Consider the following 13,225-nt stretch of genomic DNA (forward strand, 5'->3'; position numbering starts at 1 on the left):
GTCATAAATAAGACGTCTTTTCATGCCATGTAAAGAATGCAATCCGCCATTTTTGTGCAAACTTATTCTGCCACCAGCAATAAGATCACATTCATTTCACAATTTCAAGCGCAATGCGCACCTTCGAAATACAAATTATTCCCACAACCCTTCGGGTGTATACTTCATAAGTCGCGACATTTCGATGTTGCTATTTTCACCAATTATGACACTTCGCACTCAATTTTGCAAATCCCTGCAAAAAAAACACCAGTATTTTGCACTGGAAAACTAATGAATTGTCTTTAATATACTATTTAGGTGAGAAATATTTCTTTTTGATGGAAACAAAGAATGGCATGTGAAAGGGTTAATATTGTTTACATCTGCCTGGATACTTTGGGCATGCTACCCCATTCAGCACCAGCTGCCAAATATATAACAGGCATTTCATAAGTGCTGCCACCACAAACAAAGCAGACCTATAGAAAATATTGCAGACAGATGGACAGTATTACTCTTAAAGTACATTCTTCTCAGTTACACTGAAACTGTGCTGCGTTTAGACATATCTGCACATCAACACTGTGTAATACAAACTCATTAAAAGCAAAATCAGCAATGTACCAAGCCGTCCCAAGTGGTGTTTTACAACACTAGCCTTCCTAAAGAGATGGTTCAAATCCCACTGCAACCGTGAACATCTTTTGCCTTTACAGTATGATGCCTCAAGCAAAATGCTGGCTTTGGTGCACAATGTGAGCAATACGAGCCAGTGGCCAGATGTGGCATCAGCATTACACAAGCACTTGTTACTGTCACCTCTAGTCACATATTTATTAGCCCTAACCCAACACAGATGGGCAAGAGTAGACAAATGCGAATACTGCCAACTTTTTCTTCTCATAAATTCTACTGACCAGAGCCAATTGATGCACTTTCTAGATTATGAAATTTCAGCAGCCAGCTCACTAACAGACAGCAGTGCACATACATACATATTGTCATATACACTAACAGCAGAATGACACTTCTGCAGCATTCACCTCAGCTCATTAGCTGTAATCTATATTGTTTGCATTTGAGAAGCACATTCTCTTTCCAGTCAGAATAACAAGTGCTAAAAGTTTGTAGACATCCTTAGTCTCTCAGAATGGTAATGGGCACGGTTGGTCTCGCTGGTAAGACATGATTTAGTACTTAAATAGGGCAAACTATGTGCCCCTTTGTTGTGCTGTATTCAAGTTAGTTTACCTGGAAATTCTTTTAATTTAACTGATCCAGGTAGCTGCCACTATAGCAGTTTAATTTTGAAAATGGTGCACTGAATCTTCAATCTGGAGCCTTGAAAACAACAACATTACTTTCTTTCATTTAGCGCAAAAGCTCTTAGCAAGTACAAAAAAAAAACACAAAACATAATAAAACGCTTTGAAAGGACTCCTGGACCACAGTAACTGAAGGAAGAGGTTCAAAGGCTGTCAGGCACCACATTTTCTCCTGAATGCCCTCTCCACATTGTTCTCTGTGCAATCACCTAAAGCTGGTAGTTCTACCTAGCACATGTATCAGGCAGTGTACACTTACCATACAGAGCCAAAAAGTTTACTGAGCCAAAATAACAATTAGAAATGACACTCAGACCACTTACCCTCTTCATGCTTGCAGAGGTTAGCATAGATTGACAAGACATGGGTGGTGCTTTCCAGCACCAGCACTGGTCTCAGACCCTGGAAAATATTACATGTTTACTAAGCACCAAACAGCCATAAAAAAATGCTTGGCCCAATGATAGCTCAGTATGCTTTTGAGCTTGATAATAATTGCTTATATGCACTGCTGTCATCTTATCACGTCAAAGCACGGCAACTAAGTGTGTATTGGACAGTCACTTTCAAAACCACTGACTTTTCATCTGATGGAAAACAAAGCAGCAATTAGGCATGGTAGCGTGCACCCATGCCAGCCTGCCATTTTTGTGCTTTTCCTGAATGAGCACACTATTGATTTAAAAGGGCAATTCTGATCGCTTTAATGAATAATCTGACAAAAAAAAAGCTGTCAAGAAATTCACTGCAATTCTGTTTGCTTGTTTCTTCTTTTTTTTGCTTGCGTCTGTCCACTGACAACGCCCGCGGCAGCTTACCGTAAAAAAACTGCGTAAGCACCCACCCTCGTATAGCTTGAATAAATGCCTGCACCAAACCTTTAAGCAATTTTAAATATCATTACATACCATAGCAAGCACCCATATCCACATATTAAGTAACGTTTTGCTTTCACCTGTGTGTGGCCCCAAAATTCATTGTGCTACAGCGGTGACAAGAATGGCATTTTCATAATTACAAAAACTGATATGGATATTAATTACGGTGGGCTACAACCCTCTAAATAAATTAGGAGCCCAAAAGTATGTAATAGTTAAAATTCAATATTAGTTAATCAGCCAGCTAGTTAGCATGTTTTAACTGTTTCTGATGCACTATGCCACTGATAACGGTATGCCAAAAAAAAAACTCAGAAACTCAAAACTCAAAAAGCCTGTTTTTAAAAATTGCCGACAGCCTTAGCCAAAGTACCTTATATACTCATTTTATTGGCATGAACATGGCTATGATGCTGCTACCTAAGGTTTTACTGCTGAGAAGCATGCCTTTGTGTTATCGCTTACTGGCCCATTCATCAATGATGTACAATGCTGCAGCATTTAAAATTAAAAATATCGTTATAAATTAAATGCATCTGCTCATTATTCTACACCTGATTCAATATTCAAAGCTCATTATTTCTATTAAATTTGTAGTAAGCAATTTGCAACACTATACTCTGATGCTGACCATAGTGAAACCAATTCTTAGACCAAGAAAGCAGCCACTCTACCAATTACTCCATCTGCCTTTCAGAAGTCTCAACAAACAAACAACATTCCAATTCGTCTTGTGAATATACACCAATTTTGGTGGCCATTTGCTCTGTATTTTACACTTTACACTTTCCTGAATGAGATTTAAAATATGCTGTCACTAATGCAGTACCGACACCAAAATTCTTGGGATCACATATTCTAATAATGCACTAGTTTGTTCAGTACATGAATACAGTAGAAAGTCAATGTTACATTCCAAGTTACCATTAACATTTTAGGAGCTACTATTGAAGGCAAACAAATATTTTTAAAACAGTGCTCAGCTCAAAGCGCTTAGCCCTATTCTAAATATATTTAATATTTTGTACTATTTTAAAAATGCAACAATACGAACTGATCGGCGAGTTGGTCTGACATGATGGTGAAGTGGTGCAACAGCACTACTTCACTATCACAACAGGTTTCAAGAATACAGGATTTTAGCAGTGTGCACCAATTGTAAAAAAGCCTAGACATTTTAACTCTTTTCATTTACAAAATTGGAAATTTCACAACTCCGATGCTACACTCACGGGTGTCACATCTGGTCTACCTCCACATGCAACACTTTTGGTCTCATGAATTGGTACTCACTTCATCCCTGGCGAGGAGCTGAAGAATACTGGGCAGTGCTTCAACAAGGGCCACAGAACAGGCTTCTGCAGAGGCACCTGCAAACGCCTCCAACACCTTGCCCATGCCTGGGGCTTCACCCTGTTGTAAGTCTGCACAGAAACATAGACTTTTACCACAGACGCAGAGGGCAGAGATTAAACTTACCTTTCCAAACAACTCTGAAGAGTGCTGTCAGTGCCTGCAAGAAAATACAGTAGACTCTCATTAATTCAACTATATGATCGAAGAATATGATCGAAGAATATGATCGAAGAATAAACATGCTTATAGGCATACAAATATTATTTAGGAACTATTTCTCCATGCAAATGTAGCCAAAAGCATTAGCACAACATAAAACATCTGTGAGAGGCACTCATAAGTTTACTCAACCAGCAGTTTCCATCTCGTTGTGAGGCTGAGAAAAGTTATAAATGATGCACTGGTTTCCCAAGTGAGTAAAACCATGTTAATTGCGACCTCAAGTGACTGGAATAAACATCAAAATTATCCAAAGGTCAAGTCATCAAATGACTACAAAAATCTTTCAAACACTGTTTCGCACCACAGCAAGCTTATTTGATATAAAAATAGTCAATGGTAATCTGCTTTTGAGTGAAAACTGCACGACCATGACGATTTTTCCCAATTCCGTCGTGTTTTACCATTGGCAATGCTGGCCACTGCCAGAAATATCAAAGCACAACTGCTCCAAAATAGTAAGGCCTTCCACAGCCTCCTTCACAGGTGGAACGTGGTAGTGTTGGAGCCTCCTGACAAGCAGCGGGGTCTATGCAAGGAGGTTTTGTCACATAACGAGCACCTTGTGATGAGCGCGCATTTCCTGCACACAGGACCACACGGATGGAACTGAGGGGAATGCACATTTGTGCCAGAATGGCAAAACGCCTTCCTAAGATGAAAAAAAAAGACCACCGACGCACCAATCAGCAGCGCATCAGCGCAGCCGACAGCCACTATCACTTCGAGTGCTGATCAGACCTCGACATGGTCCCCCTTCACACTGAGTTCGAGTTAAACGGCTGCAGGGACTGAATTTTCAGCTCACGTGATGCCGCAAGCCTGACGTATCTGCCCTTGGCTGCTGCTCTTTCGTATGCCGGGAAAGTTGGAGCAAGACAAAAAGATTAAATGAAACGATACTCTGGTACCAATTAAGTGGCTTTAAAATGCAGTGAGAATACAGCTAGCCAACGAAAATTTTGAAATTTGTTTGAATTAGCCAAAAGTGCAAACTATCAGAGTTTCATCAGCAGCAAATGACTGTCAAAATAACCAAAATACACATATCAATGGTGATAGCAGTCCAGTTTTTGTCTTGTTTCACAATACTGATGTGACAACCATGTTGAAAACAAGCCTCACCACTTAAGAACATAACATTGTGGGCGTTTATATGTGCCACTGCAAATAATTCTGCCCTCCGGTGCTTTTACTAAATCTTCTACCAACAATTAACAAAGATATTATGCTTAAAAAAAAATGAAGCATTAGAGGAAAAGGAACAAAGTGTTACATTACCCTCAATCACAACCAAGTCAATGTCACATAAGTCACATAACAGGCTACATACTTCTATCAAGAAGGCTGTACAGTTGTCACTAAAATATAACTGACAAATACCGTGTACACTCACATAACGAACCCGCTTTTTTCCCAGAAAAGTAGAGATCAAGTTGGGGGGAGAGTTCATTACACAGGAAAAAAAGTTTTGACAGGATTTTGGTGAAATTCAAAATTTCATACTACATATACGTTCGCATCAACAAAAACCCATGGTCAGACGCATTTAGAGTGTGTTTAGCAGTTTCACTTCAAAAGGTGTTTGCTGAATCATGGTGCAATCTAACACTTTTGTGATAGCTGGCGGTGCCGGCCAATCGTGTTGAGATGAAGGGAACATGCTGATCACCGGTCCTGAAGGTCAAGTGCGCGTTTTTTACGCGAGGTTACAAAAAACTCACAGAACAATTACGAGTGTGTAATGCGAATGTTTAAGCTTTAGTCATGGTGAGGAATAGGCATTTTCGCTCCCAATCTTGAGCCCGCCAAATCACTTCGGGGTCTGAAGGTCCTGCTTCTCTCATAGCATCTCAGTGTAGAGGATGGTTTATTGCATTCTGGCTTAAACTGCTAAGGTACTCCCAAAGCCCAAGCACTCGCCAGCTTTCTAAGTATACAATGGTGCAGCCAGGCAAGCAGCAGTGCACCAAACAAGCCACCACTGCTGGCGCTCTGCCAAATTCGCCGAGCCCCCTCCCCAAGCACTCCCAAGGTCTGCGCCGCTGTGGACAGCCCATAAACTAAGGAATGCACTGTGAAAAGCAAACTGTTTACAAAAAAAGTAAATTCCCAACACTTAAAGTGGGGGATGGGACCATTATGCGAGTGGATTCATTACGCAAGTAAATACGGTAGTAAGATACTTGAAAATCCATACACGATCAAAGCGACTCACATTTTTGTCATACCCAGAGATGACCTTAGAAATACTTGTGAGGCAACTCAGGGCTGTGGGAATAACAGCCTCATGTCTATTTACAAATACCTGCAAAAAATAATGAGGTTCAAGTTAAATAAAAACTCAGTATCTAGCTTTCAGTCAAATGAGGACAGTGGTGATATCTATACATTACCACATTGTGTATCAGCTTCCAAATAATTATCGTCTTGTCAACAAAACAGACAGGAGGAAACACTTCAGCTCCACGAATCTGTGAAAGACAAAACAATGAGTAGGCGTAAACCCACATTAAATGTCCGGACCATGTGCAAAGTGACTGTTGTGTTGTTTTTCTTTTATTTTAGCTTTACTGAGTTTAGTGCCAATATGCAGCTAAGGTGCCAGCCAGAAAATATTTTAAGAGACTTCTCATATAGCAGGCTTTGCATGACTGCGTGCTTATTGAATAGCGGGTCCAGAGTGAGCAGGCGCAGAACACTAATGGGGAAATGGCGTTAGCGCACGCATGCAATTTTCAGAAGTTCGCTGTGTAGCAGTTGCGGCTTTTGCGTGGAAAAAAATTGGAAGGGACACTTAAGACACTTAAGCACCACCTTGCGGGTACGATGCAACAGCGTAATGAGAATTAATTCCCCATATATGCAGGAGTATCACCGCTTTACATTCACAGATCTCTGGGAGCCCTCATACGCCTCCTGGCGCAGTAGTGCAGCAGTTATGCAATGCGCCACTGCCCTGCGATGGCAGGTGCTCCCAGTGATGGGTGTTGTGGGCCCAGGTTGATCTTCCCAAGTGACCAATCATTAATTTAACTGCCACCTGTCACGGTGAGCAGTTTGCTCCCTATCCAGTGGGCAGCCTGTGACGACGGCCCAAGGTCACGTGACCTAGGTGGCCCATCTGCCTCCTAGGCTGCTCTCTGGGCGCCACCTGCCACAGTCACGCTTGTAATTTTTCACACACAACGGCGACAATGCCGACGCCAGACTTTCTGGGAAACGGGGCCTTTAATGCTATCACTTTAATATGGAAACATCCTTCTATGTGAGAGCCACCCCCTTCAACCGAATAAGTAGTCCTTGCGGTCCCGGTCAGCAGGTTTGCTAGTAACTACTGGTGTTGTTGCCTTTCGCTACGACTGACCCTGCTTCGACAACAAAGTTTAAGCAGCAGTTCAGCCCAATTTTTGAGATATGCTCCCGATTCTGGTGTGCTCAAACCTAATGGGGCCTCCCACTGTGCTACAACCGCCTGCAGCTGCTCGAAACACAACAGAAATAGATTTCAAGTATTGCCGCCGTGCTTTATGTATTTCAATAATTTCACATGGCAAATATTAATAAATCTGGGCACGTATTTTGAGCATTGCAAGCCATGTAATGGAAAATATTTTTGCTGGAGCAGTTTGTGCTTAGCACTTCCCCAACTAAATGACGCCACAGTGTTTACATTTCTTAATTCACATATTTTTAATCACTGAGGCATTTTCTTGGAAATTCTGCCACTGGATATAAGTGTTACTGTATCAGTAGGCTGTAAAAGACTGCTATATATTCTTTTGGAGAATTAGTGGCTGTGGCAACCATATTAAAAGCGCCTTCTGCCTCCATGTAATGTAGATAGCTTTTAACGTTTCTGGAGCACTATACTGTAACTCTCAGTGGGGATAAGTTGCTTACGGCACACAAACATAATTTCCCTTAGTTCTGCTATCATGCTAACGTTGTACTAAAGCTCTCTATTAACTAAGTTTTCCTGTTCCTTTAATTATCCACGGCACACCTTCGGCAGCAGAGAAGAGCTAAAATGGGAAGTTGCACATAGCATCAACAAGGTTTTAAAGAGCCGCAAACTTTTGCAAGAATGAAGGCGGAAGTATCACTAGGACTCACCAACAGTGAGTAGTAGATTGATTATTTAAATAATTTATTAGTTAAGACTAATCAACTAAATTTTGAGCACGGAGACACAGTTTAAGTGTTTTAAAAAAGAACTTGCAGAGCATCACAAAAATCTACTAGAGGCACCACTTCACAGCTGCATGCAGGCTATGCCAAGCTACTTACCAAAACTTTTAAGGAGTCTAGCTTTGCAACAATAAAGTCAGAGTCCAGCTTTTCCACAGCGAATGGTACACAAAACTGCCCAAAACCAGCTGAAGCTGTCATACATGTCAACAATGCTTCAGACAGCTCTTCGCGGGTAATGCTGCCAACATCCTCTCCAGGCTGCAAAAAGGCAATGAGCAAGGTATTGATTGCCGTCAGAGAAAGTTGTGACGTGCCATCTGAAGAGAAACCACAGGTTCAGAAGCAAATTGTGGCTTCTTTATTAGCAATTTTCACCCGATTTTCACCCCTCAAGCTAGTCAAATAATATGCTTTAGAAGCCCCTAGAACATATTGCCGAACCTAATGTATATCAAGCACTACCTCTTGGCTGCCAACACTTGTAAAATGTAGTTGTGGCATTGAAATTGCAGATGAAAATTAACACCTGTTTTTAAAGTTAAAATGTGCACAAAATCTCAATACGCCTCACATGGACCCAGGAAAGCTGCAAACTCACGTGGCAACATGCACATATTATGCAAGGGCTTCTAGGAAACACATGCCGTTTACCAACTCAGCAAGCAGTGCCTAATTTTCCCATACCAATTTTCAAAAATATAAAGCTACAAAGCCAGCAAAAAATATGCTCTGATCGGTGCATACAATTTTTTACCACCAAGAATGCTCCGCCCCGTTGTGGCCCCAGCATTACTCCTAATTAGGTATCATACTGAACTGATATAATAAGCCTACAATTATGACGTGCCATACTGCAGCTCATGTCACATGGATGAATTGAAATCACAACCTACAAGACACCATCTACAGTTGTGTCTTGAACAGCCAACAATTACAGAATGGCAATGCACTCCTTGAGATATAGTTCACAAATCCAAATTTTGTATAGCTCGGAATACTATGCTAACCATTAACTCATTCTCGACAAATCTCATGAGCAACAATAATTTAAGCTGTCTTTTAACAAAAAGTTTAGCCCTGACACTTACATGGGTTTGTCTACACAATACATAACAACACTAGACAGGCTGCGATAAGATAAATAAAAATGCTACAGGCACTCACTCAGGTATTACACAGGTTCTTAAGAGCATACCTGCCAACTTGCCCAAGTCCAAATTCGAGAGATAAAGATTAAAGATAACGGGGATTGGGGGGGGGGGGGGGGGGGGGGGGGACACGCAACATCAAGTGCATGAGTCCAGGAGTAGCACTTTTAAGAGTGACTTTGCCATTAAAAATTTTTATCACTTCAGAAATTTTCCACAACACACTTTCTAAAGGCATTCTGAAATGTGGTGCTGCTTCAACAACAGAAGTTTCCGAGCTTGAAGTTACTCCCCAGCTGTTTATTGCCGTTTTTATTTTTCCCGAGCTATGTGTCGTGCAAGGCTGAAATGACAGTGAGCGTCTAAAGATATTTTTGTTGGAAAGATTTGCAAATCGCCGCAACAACTCGCAGTGGACCATTTCTAAAAAACTGACTGTTTCTGACTGTACTTCCGTACTTCATGGACGATTTATGCAACAACACGGGCCACCCACGAGCGCTGCCGTCCTCACTCTGCACTTTAACATGTGTGGCAGAACCTCGCATTTAGTAATTAGCAGGGTTAACAGGACTCGAAAATGGCCACCTGGCTTGCAGCGTGCATGCGCATAACATCAGCGGTTTCAACCATGCTTATCTATAACGCAGGTGGTACTTCAGACCACATACTGCACCGTTTGTTTTATCTAATAACACTGATGGTTTTGGATGACCATCATGCCTTTGAAGTCAAACCCTCTCCACCTCCCTTTCACTTTCTCGCACCACGCACCAACAACTGCGAGAAAACCAGCAAAGAGTCCGAAAACGAGCAATAAAAGCTCATAGAAATGCACTAAACAAAGAACCATATTTAATATGGCAGCTCCCATACCGTGAGATCAGCGTCATAAAAACGTAATTTAATTCGAAATAGCAAACTTTCGGACTTCACTGCTTTCAGAAAACTGGTCACAAACATGCATTAACCCCTCAGGAAAGCTGGCGGCTTATCATAAGTCCAAATTTTTGAAGCCCGAAAAATTTGTCGGAAGGTGTAGTAGCTGCAGTCACGATGAGTTCGGCCAGATACAAGCACGTGCTAGCAAGTATGGTTCACCTAGACTACATGCAGAGGGTTTTTTTTAACGATTCCCAACAATGCCAAGGGAAATTTTCAGGAGATATAAGAGCGTTTGTACAAATGGGGTGGTCAATCAAAATTCGGGAGTCTACTGAGCAATTTGGGAGAGTTGGTAGGTATTTAACAGTACAAGGTTTGCCTTTGCCACAGCAGCACCATGCTCTTGATATTGATATTGCCATAGCCATCATGATGTAAAGTGTGAATAAGAACAAGCACTGTATCATACAAAGCAAATCACACACTACTCCCTACACATTACTGCATAATGCAAAGGCCCACTGCTTTTAGTAGATCTAGGTACCTAATAGCACACAACCCCTCCCCTCTGCTGCAAAAACTAAAACAACATCACACCAAAGGCAGATTAGACTGTGCTAAGAAAAAGAATTGTTTTTCATGCAGTACATAACAGGCAATGCTTTTGCCTTCCGTCCCTCATTTTTTTTCCCTCGCTCAGTCGCTTCTTATAGTCATCTTTTTCTTTTCTTTTTGCTGCTATACTGCATCCAGCTAGTACACAGCCTGCCAATGCTCCTCCGTTTTTCCTTCTTGGAAGGGAGAATAATGCCACCTGGTAATCCCAGATGGGGTATGGAAGACGAGGGAGCTGAAGTGGCATGTGTACTAGAGCTGAAACGCTGGCAGCGAAAAAAGCCATCTGCCGGTTTTTTTTTGCAACAACAAGAAAGAGACAGTAATACCATGCCTACAGTGCCAGGCCCCTGCACTTCCACTGAATACATACCATGAAATAAATGCAGTGCAATCACACAGTGATGAGAAGCAATTGTACAGGTTGCAACTAAAAGGGTCTTTATTTTGAACTTTGAAATCTTCATTCTTAAGCACCAGTATGAAATTTATGTTACTGAACTTCATGCCAACTGTTTGGCCTGCTGTCTCAACTGCCTCACTCCATTCTTAACATCCTAGAGTCCACCACCATGATCACTTTTTGCTAACATCAAAGCCAATCCAGTTAGAGGGGGTTGAAACTCACGGGATTGAAGTCCACAGGAAAATAGCATGCACACACATCAAAGACTGCCTCTTCGAGTTCACCTAGAAGAGAATAGGATTCACCGATTAAAACACAGGTGCAGTTTACAGTTTATGATTACTCAGTAGCTTACCTTTAGTAGCCCGCAATGTTTAAAAAGGAAGGTCCACTAAAAAGGGGAAGGAAACGGCATAACCTAACTCACTGCTAGTGAAGGATATCTACATGCATAGATGAGCATGTGGCTGAATCTCTTCATGTAACGCAATCCTTTCTTACCTCAAATGTATGTCGGACCTTATCCCTTAAAACTGCAAGAAGGTGATGAACAAGCACCCCAAAACTCAAGAAGACTACACACACAGCTCTTGACATGGTACTTCAAACAAATGCTATCAAAAAGTATACTGTTCATACATCATATTGCATGTCAAATTTAGCTTTGTGCCCCATGCCAGTGCCACAAGACGTAACATGATGAGTGCAATTTTGTGGAATGTGCTTTACCCCATGGAAATATTTGCTTCCAAGTTTAGTTTTGTGGTCCAACAGCTGTTCCAGCATATCAGTTTCTGTGCACATGTTTCTGACTCTGCAATCAGTGCTTATCCTCGTCCAATCTTTTCTTCTTTCCTCATGTAGTGAAATGTAGTGCTGATAAACTCAAGCAGCTTATCAGCCAACACCAGCTCCGATAAACGCCAAAAGAGAGACGTACCCAGAATGAATTGATTGCTGATCATTGGAATGATGGCAAACACTTGGAGGAGGCACCTTGGGTCCCGTTCACCTTCAAGAGCTTGAATGCAGGAATGCACAAACCTTATGCCCATTTTTTGGAGACCTGTGATAAAGAAAAAGCAAACAGGCTTTTTACCTGCTTTTCATTTCGGGGAACAGTGCCACCTGCATGTGCAAAATGTTAGCCCAAGCTAACAGGTTGGAAAAAATGTCTCTGCAGTCCCGCAAGCATGCTTCACTGTCGTAGAATAGCCTCCATGTACTACTATCAAACAACTTTCTGTCAAACTAATGCATAATCATGCATTCCATTAACAATGGCTCATGCTTGCATCCCTATTGCTGTTAGCATATTTCGCCCCGACGCCCCGATGCTACTTGGCACATAGCTTTCCTAAATTATATTCATTACTTTCAGGTTATGCACAGTTGCATTGGGAAGCCTTCGGTGTTCAGGCACAGACTGAAAAAGATCTGCAACAATGAAACTTTTTTTTTTTCCTCTTGCGCATGCTCTGAACCACTCACCTGAGGTGTAATTAAGTAGCATGTATGCTAGCATCCTATACACAACATATCGTTCAGCCTGAAGCAGCCCAGGCAATTGACCCTCACAGAGAATGGCCTGAAGCAGTTTGTCAATTTCGTCATCATCAACAGGGCCCTGGTTGACCTGCAGTTATAACCATAAATTAGTGAAACACAGCAGACAACTACAATTTCTTCACCCAGGGTTCAGTATACAACACTTTAATGACAGCATGCCATCACTCCCACTGCACAGCAATGAAATTGCATTCCATCTGTCGTGTTTGTTAGGCCCCCAATTTTGGACTGTTTCTGCTACCAATGATTTCTTTTCCTGCTTATTTCACTGCTCCGTGTATGTTATTCCATGCTCAATAAAACTTGGTTAATTTATGAAAGCCTTTAGCATTCAAATGCATGGCAATAAATGTTAGTATGCCATCAGCACCACTGCAGAGAAATGAAACTGCATTTCTGTAAAATGAACACCCAAATTCAGACTGAAAGGTGCAATACTGTGATACCACTTCAGTAATCAATGTCTTTTTTGGCGTTTATTCATAGCTCATTATATGTCTTTTCTGTTGTTTATTCACAGCCCATATATTTTGTCATGAACTGTCAAGACTTAATTAACTTTCAGCATTTCATTTCTCTTTTGTCCCCTCTCTGTGCTGCTTCTTTATTTTCAAAACCATGCACCAATCAACTGTTGTCTAAATGAAG

The 13,225-nt window shown here is 41.5% G+C and overlaps 1 protein-coding gene across 7 annotated transcripts in view; it reads right to left on the reverse strand.

Annotated features, from left to right (window-relative positions):
• Positions 1-13,225, reverse strand: part of Mms19 (MMS19 nucleotide excision repair protein) — a 67,736-nt gene that overhangs the window by 21,137 nt on the left and 33,374 nt on the right. For 5 of the 7 annotated variants that reach the window (XM_089578748.1, XM_089578753.1, XM_089578749.1 and 2 more), the window contains exons 5-13: positions 12,500-12,644; positions 11,949-12,074; positions 11,231-11,292; positions 8,051-8,212; positions 6,157-6,234; positions 5,979-6,068; positions 3,665-3,698; positions 3,479-3,609; positions 1,631-1,709 (exon numbers count right to left, since the gene is read on the reverse strand). In XM_089578748.1, the coding sequence (XP_089434874.1) occupies positions 1,631-1,709; positions 3,479-3,609; positions 3,665-3,698; positions 5,979-6,068; positions 6,157-6,234; positions 8,051-8,212; positions 11,231-11,292; positions 11,949-12,074; positions 12,500-12,644 (907 nt within the window). The remainder of the gene's footprint in view (positions 1-1,630; positions 1,710-3,478; positions 3,610-3,664; positions 3,699-5,978; positions 6,069-6,156; positions 6,235-8,050; positions 8,213-11,230; positions 11,293-11,948; positions 12,075-12,499; positions 12,645-13,225) is intronic. The other 2 variants (XM_089578750.1, XM_089578754.1) reach the window with 2 other exon arrangements.

This window comes from Amblyomma mixtum, chromosome 3, assembly GCF_055824585.1.
Source record: "Amblyomma mixtum isolate Tamu chromosome 3, ASM5582458v1, whole genome shotgun sequence".
NCBI classification, from domain to species: Eukaryota; Metazoa; Arthropoda; class Arachnida; order Ixodida; family Ixodidae; genus Amblyomma; species Amblyomma mixtum.